General features: G+C 37.9%; 2 protein-coding genes across 2 annotated transcripts; one reads left to right on the top strand and one right to left on the bottom strand.

Moving 5' to 3' along the window:
- Positions 1-7: 7 nt before the first annotated feature.
- Positions 8-8,998, bottom strand: LOC131795264 (methionine aminopeptidase 2). Its single transcript, XM_059112824.2, is given in 15 exon segments — positions 8-1,259; positions 1,813-1,903; positions 2,303-2,331; positions 2,333-2,419; positions 2,613-2,716; positions 2,815-2,911; positions 3,146-3,240; positions 3,640-3,765; positions 4,360-4,415; positions 5,043-5,098; positions 5,645-5,744; positions 6,394-6,505; positions 7,195-7,305; positions 7,759-7,878; positions 8,841-8,998. Coding segments are annotated over 15 exon segments (1,491 nt in total). The 5' UTR covers positions 8,986-8,998; the 3' UTR covers positions 8-1,097.
- A 68-nt stretch (positions 8,999-9,066) lies between these two features.
- Positions 9,067-17,964, top strand: LOC131795265 (hydroxyacid-oxoacid transhydrogenase, mitochondrial). The gene is made up of 15 exons (XM_059112825.2): positions 9,067-9,204; positions 9,454-9,491; positions 9,681-9,736; positions 10,316-10,369; positions 10,628-10,678; positions 11,645-11,748; positions 11,932-12,128; positions 12,574-12,594; positions 13,289-13,345; positions 14,389-14,494; positions 15,066-15,218; positions 15,763-15,861; positions 16,503-16,581; positions 16,784-16,880; positions 17,343-17,964. The coding sequence occupies exons 1-15, from the start codon at positions 9,143-9,145 to the stop codon at positions 17,585-17,587; spliced, it is 1,419 nt and encodes a 472-aa protein (XP_058968808.2). The 5' UTR covers positions 9,067-9,142; the 3' UTR covers positions 17,588-17,964.
- The last annotated feature ends 1,424 nt before the right edge of the window (positions 17,965-19,388 follow it).

The following is a 19,388-nucleotide window of genomic DNA, read 5'->3' as shown; positions in this document are numbered from 1 at the left end:
GTAAATATTTCGCATTCTACAGCTTTAATAGCATAATTATCCGAGCAGAAGTATTTTTAGAGCACAATCCTTTTTAAACATGTTAGTCCTGAAAGGTGACGTAAAATACAAATACTCGTTTCAAACAGATTTTAATTCCCCACCCCACTCCCCCCCCCACCTATCTTCACCATAACTTTGCCTTCTTATCAAATACTCGACATTTTTTACCGAAAGATTTCGAACCATGCATCGTCGCTTCTCTCCAATCTTTCCACAAGCTGAAAATTTTGTTTTCTTAGCAGGCGCCAAGAATATATCTTTACCCTCTGCTCTCACCAGAAAAAAAAAACTTGAAAAGTCTTAATAGGAATTTTACGTGCAATTTATACTGTAAACAAACTAACTTAATACGTGTTTCAACGGTCTATTGAGGAGACTCCCTCAGTAACGCAATTACACATCTGTTGTAGTTTGTTCAAAAAGTGAAGCCAATCTGGTATCTGTTGTTTCCCTGTGGTTAGTACATAAGCCTAAAACCAGTGGAAATTGATTATAAAGAAGAACGAATGATCGATCAAAAGAACTGTTGCGATGCCATTCGAAGGTTTGTTTTCATTTGCCTGACCCACCAGAGTCACTGTCGAAACAATTAAATTATGTTTAATCGTTAATTATTCTGTTCGTTTTATAACCCCTGTCGACAACTGCATAAACTTACCACTCTTATTTTCTGACCATTTTTCTCGCTGAATGCATGGAACAGGCTAAATAGACCCAATGCACTTTCCTAGCCCTCTCCTGACCAAATGGTCTGCTTGCTTCACAGGATGTTGCAAATTAATTTTGGTTTTTCTTAATACTTTAATTTGAGTATTTAAGTTAGTTAAGATAGGATTAACCCGTTCACTCCCAGTGGTGACCAAAAAAGAAATTCTCCTTACAAGTGCAAGACACTTCTGAGCACAGTCTTGATGAGAAGAAAGAAAATTATCAACAAGCAGATACTACTTGATTAAAAACCAGATCCTCACTACTTACTTACTAAGAATGTGTAGCCAACAGTGCTGAGAAGTTATATTTAGATCTTGAAAGTGAAAGGGTTTAAAACAAAACTCCTAGTAATCATCTCCTCGGCTGATCACTTCTTTCACTGTTGGCCTCAACAGTATTGTGTGCTCAAACTGAGCGGTGTAACAACCCTTGATGTCACAGAGGGGTGGGTAGGGATCAACCACTCCTGCATCGCACAGGCTCTTCAGAGCTATAAGATACTTTGTCTGCAAGGTAGAAAATATTCTTAGAGCACAGTAATTTGGCAGGCATGTACTAGCTGTAAGCAGGTTTTAGTTTTAGGGGATTACGCAAATTGTCCTCATTCTGCCACAAGTGGATTGCAGAGCAATGAAAAGCTACAAAAAAAAGATCCAATGAAAGACTTAAAACAAGAAGGCAAGAGTATAAGGAAGGCTTTCTTGTTTGATCCTGTTGTTTAGTCAGTCCTTTTGGGCAGTAAAGTAGTAGGATTTAAGACTTTTAGTGAAACAGTCCCTGATTGGTTGTTTATCTGCCAAGTTCAAAGTCATGTGCAAAGAGTTCAGACCAATCAGCAAAAGGGCGCAGTGAACTCAACCAATGAGAGAGACACATTTTTGTGTGCCTTTTTCCTGATAGTTTTTGGTAGCAGAGGCTGTCATTTTAAAGAGGATACCACTCAAAGCAACAGAAGCAATTAGTAAAATTTCATAATATGATCATTCTAAATTTTTATAAACTGACACATGCAATTATTGTCCTGCAAAGATAGAGATGCTATTCTATCATTGAAAGTACCTGTCCCAGCCGATCCAACCACCTCCTACAGAAGGCCAGGGTGCCAAAGTTTTCGTTGATGACATTCAGAAGTTGTTTAGCTCTGGGCAACCTAAGGAATGTAAGTCATGAAAAAGAGATATAGGCCAGGATTTTGTCGAGAGTATTTTCTTGGTGATAATTATAGCTGCCACTTTTTTTTGTAGCAGTGGAAAGCTGGAGAGAGAAATTAATTAGTACTCAAGGGCTGAGAGCCCAGTAAAGAGGATGGAGGGGAGGGGATTGGGTAATAAAATCTTGTCTGCCCCACCCCACCCTCCCACTGTTCACTTCAACTCAAAATCAACCATGGCTGGTAGGATAAACCATTGGGAGCTTGTAATGTGACCTTGCCTTAATCCGATGCCAGCATCACATGCCAATAAATCAAGTTCAGGTTGTGCTCTATGATGTCTCTGGGAGCAAATTATTTTTATTTTTTCATTCCATGGCCTTGTTGCTTCAAGTCTACCTCAAAGGAACATGTCCAACCTCAAAGTTTCTTCATGTAATGTGAACAATCCATGTCATCATGAACCACACCCTTCCCTGTGCTGCCAAATGTTTCAATAGCAAAGAATTCATTCTCCTAAAGTGAAAGAGCCTGCATGTCAGTGATGTGATCAGGACACAAAATGGTGCCAAATGGTCAACAATGCAATAGTTTCTCATGAATGCCAAAAAACATAACACGCGGGCAGAGAGATAAAACATTCCAGTTTAAAATACAATCACAAAAAGGTAAAGAACATTTCAACATCATGCGATGAACACAAATTCACCTCCATTTTTGTAGCTTCTCCACCTTTAACTATTGGCACTGTTTTTCCAGCATGGATTCTGTACGGTGCTACGGAATGACCATTCAGATTCCTTATTGGTCTCACTGTTGAGTAAAACATATCAATTTATAATTAGCAAAGGGCTCTAGAATTATCTTTTGGATACGATACTTTTTTTTTTTTTTAAATACAATAGTCACACCTCGGTAAGTTTTTCCATCCAGTTCAACTTCGTAAGATTCCATCACTTCTTGTATTGCTTCACCAACATCACAAAGCCTCACATCAATTCCAGCTTCCTGTATATAAATAAAGACAATTTCAGTTTTAATTATTAGAATTGTCTCTCTTTTCTTCTCAAGACACACTAGTCTCCTTCAAAGTCACCCTTTTGGTTATTATCTGGAGAGATACCTTGTATAGACTATAAGCATATTCAAAATTCTGAAGCTAGTAGAGAATACACATCAAGAATAAAAGAAAACAAAAACACACAAACAACTATTAAGAACACAATGAATTTAACACTGCACCTTTATTCCAGTATTTGTGGCATCTTTAACTGCAGCAAGCAGGTTGTCATATTTGGGGTTAAATGATACAGTGAAGGCACAATCTATGATTCTCCCTGAAAAGAGGGAATAAAAAAAAAACTAATCATTCAAAACAATGTAATAAAATGAAATAAGAAAAAATGAACACATTTTGATCCAAAAAATTTTTTATCAGGTAGAAGGTGGGGGGGGGGAGGGGAGGAGGGAAGGAGATAAGGAGGAAAGGGGGGGGGGGGTTGGGCCCTTGAAAAATTTTTGATCCAGAATAGAGAACTTGTTATACAGAAGAGCCATGTAACAAGCCAAATATTCCAAGACAAGTAAGTTTTTAATTCTCCATAATATGTACTAACATGCCATCCTGTCATTACAATAATTTTGGTGTCAGGCAAGAAGTAAAAAACCCCTAACTTCCGATGGGAGAAGGAGAGAGGCACCCAGATTCCCCAGCCCCCACGCAACCCTAACCTTACCATTCACATGAGTTCCAAAATCAATTTTGCAGACATCATCATACTGTAGAACTGTCTTGTCACCAGCGTTAGGAGTGTAATGAGCTGCACAGTGATTCAGGGAACATCCAGTGGGAAAAGCCAAACCTAGAGAAACAAAAAAGATCTTAATTGTAAGACACACTCTTCTATTTTGAGATGTCTGTTCAGTGATGCAGTGAAACTTAATAATAATAATATTAATAATAATAATGATGATGATGATGATGATGATGATGATAATGATGATAATATTTAACGAGGGAGCCCAACTCGCCACCACAGCAGTTTTTAGCGAGGATTGTTCAATGGGGCCCCTATAAAAAAAACTTAAGAGAAACAGACTGAATATGGCCCTGTGACTTTTTTGACACAGCATCACCTACTTCCTGGTTTCTAAGTTCTCCTTACACCATCACCATTACATCAAAAGTAAAGGCCATGAGAATAAAGAAAACGATCAGCCATTTAAGATGCTCCAGATTGTCAAACATATTCCCCTTGTCAGTACCACAGGGAATGTAAAGAGAACGGTGGGGAGAATCTATGACTTTTTAAAGAATACCAGTCTGAGGGTGTTAAGGATTAATGACTGTTTGTAACTCCACAAAACACAGGCAGTAAATAAGTTTTACCATTTCAAATCATGTACCAAATGATTGAAAATAAAACATTTACCAGTCAATAAGTAAAATCACTCACCTGCTTTGAGTTTGTTTTCATTTATGAGTTTTCTAGAAGCTCCCTCCAATTTTTCACTGCGAAAAAGGGAAAATAAACCACAAGTAGTTAAAATAGAACAAAAACAGGAAAGTACAACATTTCCTCTATTCCCTGCCCAGCCAAAAAAAGTACAACAATTAATATGTTATAACCAAGGGAAGATCTAGCACCATAAAAGATATTACTGAGCATATAAAGCTACTTGCAAAATTCTTAAGAGACATGACTGTTCACTTTCTAATCAATGCTTTTCTAGGCATGGCTAGTGCAAAATCTTTAACCCTCAGCCCTTTACACCCTAACATCAGTATCTATATTCTCCATACTGTTCTCTATACATTTCTTAAGGTTCTGGCAAGGAGAATTTGTTTAGCAATCAACAACTTCTTTTGTTAGTGATCATTTCCTTTATTCTTGTGCCCTTAATGTGTGATTCAGGTGTGATATTGTAAGGAGAAATTAGGCACTGGTCACTCTAAGGGGTCAAAGGCTTAAACTCTGAAGATCTGATGGGAAATCCTCCCTAGACTACATGTACCAGCAGTCTCTCCTATTCAATGAAGTCTGTAAGGTAATGACAAATTAAGATCACATGATCCAGAATGGTGTACATGCCTTCCCTACCACAGTTCCTTATTTTATTTTCTAATTTTTGTCCTTACCAAATCTCAATCATGGTCATTCCTGGCTTGATAAAGCCTTGCACATACTTTCTGACCTGAGGAAAAAAGAAAAAAAAAATAGAGGCATAAGGAACTAAGAGAAGGAGGTACAGCATAACACAATCAGGTACTGGGAGTGTTACACACACAATCAGGAAGTACAGTACCAGGATCAAGTCTCACCCTGGCCACCTCAGTTTAGATCCTAGATCATGCCTGTAAAAAGCATGCTGGTTTCCCTACTTCTAGTTGAAGTTTTTATATAAATTAAGTTACATCTAGTTGAAATTGTATGTTTGGAATTATTTAGCCAGGTTTATCAGTGTTTCCATCACTTTCAAAATCTAGTAGCAGGATTCTGCATGGAAGCTGGAGATTTCGCTGATCAGTGATGCTTTACAAACATCCCAATATATCTGGTATACAGTACAATGATTTGCAATTATATGTTACAGTTAGTTGTAAAAAAAGAAAAAAAAAAAGATGCTTTCATCCTATCATAACAATGATGTATTATTGTCATAATATCATTGCCATGTGTAGTTTACTTTACCAGAAGTCTTGTACACTCAAGCTCTACAATGACTGTCTGGTCTCATTACCTGTCTGTGAGCTTCTGCAGCTTGTCGCACATCGCTGTACGTGTCATTTTGTGCTCGATCTAGGGCTCTCTTTTCTTCGTTTGTTTCACGCCACAGATTGCTAGTGGGCAAGAAAAGTTGAAAATATAACAAAAAATTTCACTTGCTTCCCTTTCTTTCAGTTTTGTACTTTGGGAGAACAAAGGGAAAGTACATCCAATTAGCTTATACAGTGTGTAGCTTAAGTGTGGTGACATTTGAATAAACTATTTTATTATTATTATTTTGAGTGGTATGATATTGGAAATAGAAGCAGTAAATCTTCAATCCCTTGGATGAAGATTCCACAGACATCCTATGATCAAAAGTTATCAGGGTGTAACCCTTTGGCTCCCAAGAGTCATTGACCAATAGGTAATCTTTCTTTGCCGCATCAAAGCATTGTCAAGCAGAAAGGTGCAAGAGCAGAAAAAAAAAAACTAGAGGATGTTGCTTGAATTTAGATCAAAGTCTCAGAGCTGGAATTAACAGGAAAATTGTAACTGAGAGTGAACAAAAATGATATTGAGATATTGGCAGTGAAAGGGTTAAATCCCGAAAGACTGGAGCTAAAACAAGAGCTGTATTTTAAAACAAGTTTATAACCCTTTCCTATTTAAATTTACAACTCAAACACTACTGGTCATTGTTTAGACACCCTTCTTATTGATGATCACAGAAAAATTTATTTCATCGAGTTAGAATAACAATAAATAATTCACTATACTTACTCATCCTTATAATGCATTATTTGTCCCACAGGAAAGTTGCCATTTGGGAAAAGTTCTGATATGGCCACAGTAGGAGGATCAGTCTGCTCCCTGGCAGAGGGGGAAGTACCATCTGATATTTGGAAAGATTCAAAATTAAAATCATTACTACTTTGAAAGGTTACATGATCATCTTTCTGATCAGCTTATTGCTCCCTGTGCTGCCACACTCACTCCATCCCACATTTTTTCAGGGTTCTCTGATGTTTTGCTGCAACCCAATAAAACTCCCAGGTGGACAAAGGCTTTATGAAAGTTAAGTGTTTTTCTAAAGAACATAACACCCTGACCACTCCTGGGCTTGAATCAGGATAGTTGTCTCTAGAATCCAATCAATTACAACAAAAATAAGACAGAAATAATCCCAATAATTATTAATCTTTTGACAATTGTCATATAAACTTATTGGTAAAGTTTCAGAACTCAGATTAATTTTCCTGTGAGTCAGTTTAACTTTTATCAGATCAAAGTTCCATGGAATTGAGTAACCCTTTATCTCCTAGAAGTGTTTAACATTTAATTTCTCTCTATAATCTCCATACAGCATCCACCAAACAAGTAGTGAGAAAACTTAACTTAATATCAGGTAGAAGTCATCTTGATGTAACACCAAATTCTCATAACTAATTAATGACAAAATTTGTAGCAGCTTAAGGGGAGAATTAACAGTTAGATTTTGGGAGTTTAGGGGTCAGTTTTCTTCCCTTAAATCTCAATAGTTTATTATGAACTGGTTAGGGATAATTAGTTTTTTTTAATTACTTTGGTCTTCCCCTTCTGTTGTTTTTGCTCCTGCTGACTTCTTCTTCTTCTTTTTCTTCTTCTTTGTAGAAGTTGTGTTGCTGATCTCTCCATCTTGTAATTCTTCACCATCTGTGTGTACAAGAAATATAAGCAACTGGTTTTATTTATTTTTTTGGGGGGGGGGAAGGCAGTTTTTGCTTTTTTTCTTTGGCTCAAAAATGTGACAGTCAATGCTGTATTAGTAAAAGTTCATCTGTCAGATGTTAAAAGTTGGTCCGTAGGCTCAAATTAGGGTAATAATTAACCCTTTAACTCCCAGATCAAATTTGTCATCCTCCTTATTGTCAACCATACAATTCTTATGATGTAAGTGCAGAGAATTTAGCATTGGATCAACTTATTATCTCCAAATTGATATTTTTCTTTATTCTCATTACTTATCTAGTTGATATTGTATTGATGTTGTAAGGAGAAATTCTGTTTTGGTCACTCATGGGAGTTGAAGGGTTATTAAAGACTTTGAGCACAACCACAAGAATTACACTCAGGCCAAGAGAGATGGAGTACAATGTGATAAGTTACCTGCATTATCCTGCTCCCCATTTGCTTCTGGTTCAGCAGCAGGTGCTGAGGAGTCTTTTGCTTCCCCTCCATTCAGTGCTTCACCATTAGTATGTTCTGTACCATTTTGTTCACCACCTCCTGTTGTATAAAAGTACAGTCAGCTAATAAACTTACTAGTAAATCTAGCTGGAGCTTCTCCTGGTTTCCATAACATGACACCACTAGGAATGTCAAGGAGCTGTTGGAAACTGTACAATACGTTACTTATTCTTAATTAGATTGATAATTTGAAGTGATTTTGTTCATCTTTACATGGCCAAACAAACATGTTTGCAGCATGTGTTTTATCACCCCATGTATAGTACTGTTCCACAAGCTTACAACAAGGTGTTCATTGTGTAGTTTTTTTTTAATAAGCCGAAAATTGTGAGTGGGAGTTAACCAAAGTGTTGTGGTAAAATCGTTAAATCAAGAGAATAAAGCGTGACTCAATAAGGAAGCATGCGACAGCTTTTTCACGTCTTCGACATGGCCCATCTGGCCCTTTTTTATTCCAGGTGCCAACGCAACAACAAGCAACAACAGGCACTCTTAGTCCCTCCCCCAACCACTCCAATGTCCATGCACGCCCAATGCTGGGCCTTCAAAAATTATCGTTTGCCAATAACGGGCTCAAACCGAAATTGAAAATGGTAAAATGACTTAAATAGCCATCAAAATTTCGCAGATTATCTCGTATTTCATTCTCATCGTCTTCTGCTTAGCTTCATTATCTTCAAATCGCAACTTCTTGACTAAAATTTCAAATGCCACCGAAATTGCCGACCTCAGCGCGCGCCATATTTGTTTACTAATACGCGATCTCATCGCGTGATTTCGTCAACCATCATCAATTATTGTGCCGTTTGAACTAAACCATGATAGTCAACGATAGGGAATGAAAGTTGTAACTATCATTGACTATCATTAACTATCACGACCGTTTGAACAGGGCATAAGAGTGGCACACGCATGTCATTTTGTTTTCAGTTGATATTTTTGTATCAGTTTTGTAATCACATTATCAACGATTCTCTGCGTGTGTAATTAACACAACTGACCCTTCTTCTTTTTCTTCTTCTTCTTTTTCTTTTTGCTCACAGAATCTCCGCCAGCTTCTTGTATGTCTTCAACTTCGTCATCTCCATTCTCTTGTATTTCGTCAGTATCTTTCAAGTGCGATTCTTCGGAGAGAACCGCCGCCATCTTAAACCCCCAAAGTGACTGAGTATCCACGTCTTATTCATACTTTGTAGCCAGGCCGAAACCGCCATCTTGGTACTCGAACCAACTCGAACTCAGTCTTTTTTCGAAGATCGTTCTATTTACAACGCTTGGAAGAACATCAACAAAGCATTCCGCAATGGCTTCGATGAACCTTCGTGAGCAAGCGTTACGTTTGATGAGGCTTGTTGCGACAGCATCGTGAGCATCACTTTCGTATTGATAACGTAATGATACGTCTGTAGAATTTTGTTTATCTTGGCGAGAGGTATAGAAAGCCTTCGACTGGACTTAAAATTTGGGATGGGGGTGTGTTTTGCAACACCCTCCCCCCCTAGCATGTGAACAGGCTCTCCGGCTGGAACCTGTTCAAAGGCTACCACCTCAGTGTCTCTGTAATCTAAATTTTCAGAAGGATCGGAAACATTTAATTTTGCTCTATTTTTGCAGATGCAGATGCCCTGCTCACTCTCAAAACTTCTCACCAGGTTTGCAAGCCTATCCTTGGGTCTCTCGGCCTTTATTTTTTTATTTTCAATCTCGCTATGTAATTTCATGTTTAAGGAATGTGAAAGTTCTGCATCAAGAAATTGCCCGATTTACTCATTCTCCCGCTTCCTCTGTGAATTGTTTTGATCCTCTTCCTCCTCCTCTTCTTTTGTCTTTTTTTTGTTTAGTACCAAGACTATCATCTGCGGCAAAAGATCATGTGGAGCCAGAATGTGCTTTTGAGGTTGGCAAAAACCTTACAGTATTTATTGAGCGGTGTATTAGTTTACTTCACTATACTTAAGTGAAACCTTAACAAAATTTTGTAAAATTTTATTTTGTGCCACTTTTTGTGATTGTATGCCCTTTGGGAATATAAGGAGAAGTAGATACCCAATCAAAAGTCACTCAGAGCTTTTATCAGTGCACCTGTTTTGAATAGGTAACAGCAAAACTCCTAGGGAAACCTGAAGAAATGCCTTGAGGCAGGGCAAGGAAGTACTTTCCCATCCATTGCAATATTCCAAGTCATTTCATGCTTTGTAAGCTGTGATAAGTTTTAAATGAGCAGCTACATTAACCCCTCACACCCTTGGATCAGTTTGCATAATCTCCATACTATTTTGCATACATATTTTATGGTACTGACAATAAGAATTTGTTTAACAATGAAGAAATTCTTTAGTTTTTTATAATTTCCTTTATTCTCATCACCCTGTAGGGAGAAATTAATTGCTAGTCACACTCAGATGGCTTGAGAAATGACTTACCTGATTTTTTTTTGTCTTAATTTTTTATATGTTTTTTTTTGTTATATTTCCAGGTGGCAAATTCTAGCATTAGGTATGGAGAAGGAGTTACTAGGGAAGTTGGCATGGTGAGTTTGCTGTTGCTTATTGCAATTACACACCAATACTGTGTTTTTACTGTATGTCCTTTGTTTAAATTATATGTAATTGTTTTATTTTCTAACATGACCCTTTTATGGCTCCCTGAGACACTTGTTTGTAAAGAAAGGCAGACAGATTAAGCTTTGAACTAAGAATAATTATACTGAAATACAGAATTCTTCGGGAGCATGATTGTACTTGATATAACTGCAAAGATATGATTCAATCTGTGTTGTTTTGAACAGGACTTTGAAAACCGTGGGTTGAAGAATGTTTGTGTGATCACAGATCAAAAGGTACAGGAATAGGTTATGCTCAGTATTATTTTTTGTGTAAATAAATTAATCATTACTGTTATAATTTCCTCAAATGTGATTGGTGCATCAGGTATTTTATTCTTCACTAATCATTCTTTACAGTTGTAATCGCACAGTGTAATCAGACAGTTGGCTCTAATTGGACACCTGTAATGGGACAAATGAAGCAGTCAATTGCACTAAGTCCACTCAGTTTAACCCACCAATAACAGTATTGCTCACAATAACCATAGCAACAACCATTTATCCTGAAAACAAACTGGGGAATTGTTAAAATGGAGGACTTTTTTACTATAATCATTGTCTTTACCAGAGATATATTTGTCCCAAATGTATTTGTTGTTTTTGGTCATTGTAATGGTTATAATTAATTTGTAACAGGACTTCACGTCCTCCAACTCTGTTTGTAATCATATTTGTGATTGACAAATCGGACTCCTGCTTTGTAGTTGTCCAATTTTGTTAATCACATGATGATTGCAGACTGAATTGGACTCCACTCAGTCCTATTACTGGTATGTTTTATATTTTGTGTAAGTGAATTAATTAGAATTGATTTCATTAGAAGAGGGTAACTGAACATTAACCAAAGTTTATCATTTGACAATTTTTTATTCAAAATAAGAGATTTGGGAATGAATTTAACCTCCTCACCAAATGACATCAACTGTTTTTATCAAATCAACTGGAGACTTCTAGCAAAATACAAGCAAAACCTGAAGTATATAACTGGGAAAAAAACTATCCATCCAGAGGTTTAGTATGATGTCAATAGATTTTTGTAAATTTTTACATGGTACAATACTTAAAAGCGATTTTGATTACTAAAGTAGAAAAATAGTGTAGTGATCTTGATCAGCAAATGGCTGTGAAAGGGTATTTTTACTTAAATAGAGATAAGAACATGAAGTGAAAATGATTTTAAGAGAGGATATTTTTGTTTAGCTGGTGACTCTGCCTCCTGTCAAGGAAGCCATCAAATCCCTTGAAACCAACAAAATCAAATATGAACTTTTTGACAAAGTTAGAATTGAGCCAACTGACTCCAGGTAAGTGTTCTTTCAGCTAACTATTATAGATAATATTAATAAAAAAAATTCATTGATAATTAGTAACACTTAATCAGTGGACAAGTGTCTGTGAGATAAACTATCCTACAGATTCATTGGAGACCAATTTTGTTCTCTGGTTGATTATTATCAGTATTTCTTGTTTTCCTTTTTTTTCTCCAGTTTCAAGGCTGCCATTGACTTTGCCAGGCAGGGTAATTTCGATTCTTTCCTGGCCATCGGTGGCGGCTCTGTGATTGACACTGCCAAAGCAGCCAACCTTTATCTCTGCCATCCAGAGAATGATTTCCTGGATTTTGTAAATGCACCTGTTGGTAAAGGAATGCCTATTGACAAGCCTTTAAAACCACTTATAGCAAGTGAGTGGACTAAATATGAGTAAGGATGTTATTTATATTTTTTTACTTTTAATTATCTGACTGGATTAAAAATTCTGTACCAGGTCCTGTACATCTAACATTACTCACTTTTAAGCCTACAGAACAAGAAACTTGGCCAATCTTGCCCAGACCTTGAGTCTGCTCACCTGAGAAAAAAAATTTAATAAGGTGGCCTATTCTTTAGGCTTGCTTACTCAAATTTGTGAGCTCAAAACTCCCACAGACTCAGACTTAAACCCTTTTTAAAAATCAATTTTCGGCCGTATACTTTCAGTCAAATCATTGTTTTATGCTATTTTAAAATCCATATGTAAGTCAAGCTAATAGGTTTTTTTTTGAAAAGCAAACCTTCCCTTTTAAATTAATATTTTTTATCTTGGTTTAAAATTAATTGCTGATTAAGGATGTGTGATTTAATCCACAGTCCCAACTACTGCTGGAACAGGTAAATAAATTGGATTATTTTTGAATTGCTGTTGGATTCATAACCAGAAAGTTATATGATTTGCTAATTGGTAGGGGGTTTTGTATTAAATACTACTCCTGGGTGGATCCAAAATTTCAGAGAGGGTTGAGTGCAAAAATTCTGTCAGTGGTGAGATACCTGAAGCCCCCTACCCTTCCAGCCCCTCCCTTACCAACCTCCAGATAGAGCAGTGAATCACATCTATGGAGCTGCCATCATTAGTACCCTGGGGATAATTTTGGGTTTTAAAACTCAAAGGTAAGGCTTTGGAAGGCAGACTTAAACAGCATTGAAATCTCCTTACTCAAGAACTGTTTGAAGGGACATTCATGTGGTGTGATTGTCTGAATGGGAGAAGTCCTGAGAAGGACTGCAGCTGGTAGACGTGACTGATGTTTGGATAACCTGAGTGGAAGTCATCCTTGACTTCTGATGATGACTTCCACACAGGTTGTCAAGCAAACTTCTGTCATAACCATTGACAACAGTCCTTTCCAGGACTCCTCTGACCCGGACGATCAGACGACACAATCAAATGTTACTCCTGGGTTCAAATCATTTTTGTAGTTGAAGACTTTATCTTAAGATCATTCATAGTTGAAGCTTTTTTTAACAAACAGTCTTGTATATCCTCTCTCTTTAACGATACACTTTTGTTAATAACTTGTTATAGGAAGTGAAACGACAGGAGTGGCTATTTTTGACTACGAGCCCATGAATGCAAAAACAGGTATTACAATTTCAGCGCATTTCTTTGAGTACATAACGTTTGCGTGTCGTAAAACGTAATCACGACAGCCAATCAGGAGAAAGGAAGATAGCGCAAGTAGCCAATTAGAATGGAAAGGAAAAACAAACCAGCTGCCTGAAGCGCGGGAAAACGCGAGTAGCCAATTTACGATTTGGGTTAGTTTTGAATCTGATTGGTGGAGAGGATGAAGCGAGTTTTTTTGGACCAGTCACATAGCAAGGGAAAGCAAAACCAATGCAATATGCAATCCTGGATTGCTTCCTCTCGTGTGCTGCTTTTTGTTCTTACCACACTCTTACGTCATCTGTGATCTAGAACTGATGATAAGCTAAATTATAATATTAATTATATTAATTATAATATTATACTTATGATCTATTGGAGGACAGACCCAGCGATGCCATTTTTCATATAATATAAAACGAAGATTCTATGTTGCCGTGGATCTGCACCGCAATAGATCACAAAAGACTCAGAATGTGCTAGCAACATCACACAATCGGCTGCGTCTTTTTTGTTCTTTTTTAGATCGTACACGTCATCTGTGATCTATTACTGGACAGATGCACAGCAACATGGAATCTGTTTGTTAAATAACCCTTTAACTCCCAAGATCTGATTGTTAATTCTCCCCTCTAGCTGCTGGACATTTCCTTGTAAATAATTTATGAGAATTTAGTGTTAGATCAAGGTAACAACTTCTACCTGATATGATAGAGTTTTCCCAATACCTGTTTGCAGAATAATGTATGGATATTACAGGGAGAAGGTCCATGTTAATCACTTGTGGGACCTAACGGGTTAAACAGAGATGCATGGAATCTATATGTTAAACAGACACGGACGAAGTCCATCACCTTTATTATTCCACCTTTATTCCGCCTAGCCGTTCGGTTATTTTTGGTGTTGGTTTTTCGATATCCAATCTTTGAGCTACAACGAGATCAAATGTTTCACTGCGCGCAACGTAAGGAAAATTTTTCCTCACCTTACATGCTGTCTATTTGATCGTCATTTTTCAGGCATTGCAAACAGAGCCATACGTCCAACGCTAGGTATTGTGGATCCACTACATACCCTGCACATGCCTGAGAGGTTAACAGCTAACAGTGGCTATGATGTATTGTGGTAAGATTTACCAAAGAATCCACAGTCCCCAACTTTTGCTTGAGATCTAAAGAAATACTATAGTTATAAAGGGATATCGTAATATAATATAATCTATATAATATAATATAATATATATATATAATATATATATAATATAATATATATAATATAATATAATCTATATAATATAATATAATATATATAATATAATATAATCTATATAATATAATATAATATATAATATAATATATATAATATAATATAATATATATAATATAATATAATATATAATATAATCTTTGGGCTTATGTGATTTTGTAAGGAGTTTTGGGTGGGCTGATAACTTTGGGTGAACAGCCGTAAAGTATAGACGGTTCAGAAAGCTGGGATTCGTGAGAAAATATCCTTTTGGATAGTCTACTTAAAGAAGGCTTACAAATGTTAGGACTTTTAATGGTAAGGGGTGGAAGGTTGGGGATTACCCGTAGGGGCTTATAACTACGGTATCATGTGATTATGTGTTTATCCTTATAGCTGTTTTTTTCATGTATTTACCTATTCATTTTCTTAACTTGTTTGTTCTTTATAGTCATGCTATCGAGTCATACACAGCCATACCTTATCAGAAGAGAGGACCACGCCCTCTAAACCCCAACATGCGGCCAGCGTACCAGGGCAGTAACCCTGTCAGTGATGTTTGGTCCAAACACGCTCTCGGTATTGTCGCCAAATATTTGAAAAGGTAACATACTAATACTTTATACTCCTGGTTTTTGTCCAAGAAGTTGGCCGAAATCCCCTCCAGGACCGAAAAAACCGCCGAGGCTTGCAATTAAGACCGTAATACCACTGAGCTTAATTAATTTTTCACGACAACCGAAAACCGACGGCCTTTCAAACGAAAAGTACCCAAAAACGGAGAGGATAGTTATACCGAAAATGAAATGCGGAAGAATTTGAGGGAAAAAACCGGAAACTAATTAAAAAATTAAAAAACAGAACCTCATGCCCTCTTTCTTAAATAGTATCCCAAAAATTGTTCAGAGTTTTTTCGACTTTGCGATAATACGTTTCATACCACACGAATGGATCACAGCGCCCGTTCAATTTTTCCGCGCTTGGCATGGGTCACGTGCGCGCTTTGAGTTCTGATTGGTTCATATTGTATGTCATATTAGTTGTGATTGACTGTTGTAATTGGTGTGGTTTATTTCAAACGCGTACGTCAGCACAGCGGACACGCGACTGAAAATCGTTCTCAGGTAACCTTTTGTTGCCTTCAATAGATCAATTAAGGACGCAAGTGACCTGGAAGCACGGTCCAATATGCACTTGGCAAGTGTTTACGCTGGTGTCGGATTTGGAAATGCCGGGGTTCATCTTTGGTAACATCTACGTTTCTTTATACGAGGGTCTTTAGAAAAACAGTCAACTTCCAAAATGGCTTCCTTACTGGGTAAACAATCAATGAAACGCCGATAAAACTTAAACCAAACGTGATTTTGTCACTTGCGTTTTCCCTCGCTTCAGGCAGTTTTCTCTTATCAATTTTTGTCCTCATTGGCTGCTCATGATATTTCACTTTTGCTCTGCTTGGCTGTTGAGATCACGTTGACTCTGGGTTTACGAGGCTCAATCAGAAATCGCCCCAAATCACTGACTGCTATCTTGCGTTACGTTGCACCAAACCAGTGTTTCGTTACGCGGCTCGGTAATTATGCGCAACTTTTCCACTTCACCTCAATTCAAAATTACTAATGTTCGTTCTTTTACGGGAACGAAGAAACCACCAAAGTTTGCCTCGCTGCCAACAAGATGGCTTCGTAGCTCAGGTGGTAGTCGTACGAGTCCGAATCCCGTCAAAACCTGAATTTTTTCCTCTGGCTTCTTTCTTGCATTTTCATTAAGTGCAGTCCACTAGAATCCCGTCTTTAGTTGGTCTTTCGTCGCTAGGTATCCAGCTTCCTGCTTTTAAAATTCTAAATGAGGAGAAAAACTAATTAAGGTGTTTTGCCCCTTTGCGCAGTCATGGAATGTCATATCCTATATCCGGCCTCGTCAAGTCCTACAAAGCCAAAGGTTATGAGGTCGATCATCCTCTTGTGGTGAGTAAAAAATTTATTTTGTTGCGAACACAACACGCAGTTTCGCTATCTTGCAACTCAACCTCAAAATTACATTTTCAAAGCTTTCATCATCAGGTGATAATTTTCACGATACTCTTCCCAAATCTACATTGAAAGGGATTGATATTTTATGAGGAAATAACACATTTATTGCTGTGTGCGTTATGTTTTTATTCGTCAGCCTCATGGTTTGTCCGTAATAATGACGTCACCAGCAGTGTTCCGCTTCACTGCACCCTCTTGTCCCGAGAGACATTTGGAGGCTGCGCAGATTCTCGGTAAATTAAATGATGTCATTCAATAAGTTCTCTTAAATTAAAAACGTTGTACTTGTAAAAGGGAATCAATGTCAGTATTTTAGTAACTGCACGCCTTCCCCAACCCAAAACCAGTCACCCAACTGATAACAAGGGTTAGGCGCGCAATTACTCAGATACTGATATTGATTCTAATAAGGCAAGCTATATCGGCGATGGGGTAGCGTGTGAAAGGTTGAAAACAGGACTGCATTGGTTTTTCACCACTGACTTCAATCCACAGTGCGAGAAGCATTTTCCTGCCGCTGCTAGAGGAAGTATTTTTTTCGAATATCTTAGAGTTTTTGTTGGGTAATTCTGCTGTTTGATTAATATTTCTTGCGAACTGTTTTCATCTTCTATCTCGTTTTGCTTATGCTGTGGTCCATTCCCGCCATCCTCTTCGCAAACTTACTTAGCCTGACACCTTTTTTTCTCATTAAGGCGCAGACATATCTAACGCAAAGCTTGCAGACGCTGGTTTACTTCTCTCCGACACGCTCCGTGATTTCATGTACAGCACAGGGGTAGATAACGGGCTTGCAGCCCTCGGGTATAAATCTGAAGATATTCCAGCGCTTGTCAAGGGAACATTGCCTCAGCATCGAGTGACAAAACTTGCCCCTGCCGGAGCCCCAGGGGAAGAGGAACTGGCAAGACTTTTCGAGGACTCAATGACCTTGTATTGATCAGATCACTTTGTGTCAAGATTGGGGACTGAAGTTCGGAAAGCCTGCGGTCGAGTTTTGCCTTGATCTATCAGTATGAAAGGATAACCAATACTTCCCGGTGGAAAAGATATACAGTGCAATAGGTAGCTGTCGGAAGTTGATTCAAATGTTGGCGAGGAATTCTTACTCGAATCTGAGGCAGTTACATGTACCCGCAGCGGTTTTTCTTGTCTCCCACGGACTGATTTTCTAATTCAGTCAGTTAATCAGCCAAATCACTCAATAAATCAATCGACTGATTTATCAACGCGTTTATCAATGTGATTTAATGGAATGCGAGCCACAGGGTCATGTGTAAACTCCATAACAAATTTTATTAAACTGGATGAAGTGATACCGTATTCTAGTCATCAACTACAATAATAAAACAGTACACAATCACTAAATGATACCACGATTTTGGTAGGCCCTCCTGAATACAGGACAGGGCTCCTTGTTAGTGGTTGGTCACTTGGGTGAGAAAGCGCGGGCAAATCCCGTGCAGTACCGAAAGTATCGATGTTTTTTGCTGGTACCGATATTTTCCAAGTAGACCTCGGTATCGCTGGTTTCGCATTTTCGAGTCAACGGTGCCTAAGGCAACGTAGACTCACTGGCGGTATCGGTATCGGCCCATCCTCAGTAGTTTGTTATTACCATAAACAAAAGTTGAATCTTTAACGTAAGAATTTGCAAATATTGAGCTTTGAAAAATGAACTGTTCATTCAAAGATGGTCAGTAAGATTTATGTCGAGAAAGTTAATTACAAAATGCGAAACGAAAAGGTAAAAGCAGCGGGAAATGCCATTGCGAGTTTTTTAGGAAAGTGTCTTCTGGATGCACGGATCCTACAACGTAACTGTAGTGCAGTCCATTTCCCCCACCTCTCTCCTCTTGAATATTGTTTATTACTAAAAGGCAAGCTACCTCCTCTCCCAGATGTCATTTGCTAGTTGCCATACTTCGGTCACTGTATTCAAAGCTAAGACAGGTGATGTAGTTATTCTCGAGCAAATTCCCGATCCATTCCGTCCGTTTTTGCATGCGTTATAAAAGTTATTATTTTTGTCTTCGATCATGCAAATCACACTCGCAAGAAAATCAAAAGTTCATGAGTACAACGGGCCAGTTTTCACGCACAGATAGCACACCCTTTAAAGACAGATGCTTTATTTGCACTCTCGATCTGATCGATCTCGTGATGCATGCAAATCCAAGCGTTCCAGAAGGGATGAACACTTAGGCCTGACGTTTCACATTTAACAGGGTAAAATGATTTATTTTTCATCTCTAGTAAAGTGTGACGTGCCAAACCAAATACAGTCACTTAGTTTTTTTTAGCATTTTTGGCTTCGATCATGCAAATCATACCCACTAGAAAGTGAAAAGTTCACGAATACAGGGATTCGATTATCACGCAAATATAGCTTACCGTTTAAAGAAAGAAACTTAGGTTGTACTGTGATCGATCTTGTGTTGAAAATCAAATCTTTCAAAGAGGTCAACACATAAACCTGACGTTCCCTATTAAGAAAGAATAAAAGAGAAGAACACTTTTCATGTTCCATCACCTCATTAGTGATAAAAATTGTGTACTTATTGATTGAGTGGAAGGGCCGGGCGGGAACTAATACTTGGCTCGGGGTCATGACCTACGGACCGAGCGCTGCGAAGTCTTTGCTTCATGAACGAGAGCCAAACCAAACTCACGTCAATAAGCATTTTATCATATGATCACTACCTGTTCAAAATTTCGACCTAAATAGGACGCGATAGACG

This window comes from Pocillopora verrucosa, chromosome 11, assembly GCF_036669915.1.
Source record: "Pocillopora verrucosa isolate sample1 chromosome 11, ASM3666991v2, whole genome shotgun sequence".
In the NCBI taxonomy this organism is placed as follows: domain Eukaryota; kingdom Metazoa; phylum Cnidaria; class Anthozoa; order Scleractinia; family Pocilloporidae; genus Pocillopora; species Pocillopora verrucosa.
The sequence above is the reverse complement of the archived record's forward strand: the minus strand, read 5'-3'. Positions and strand labels throughout refer to the sequence as shown.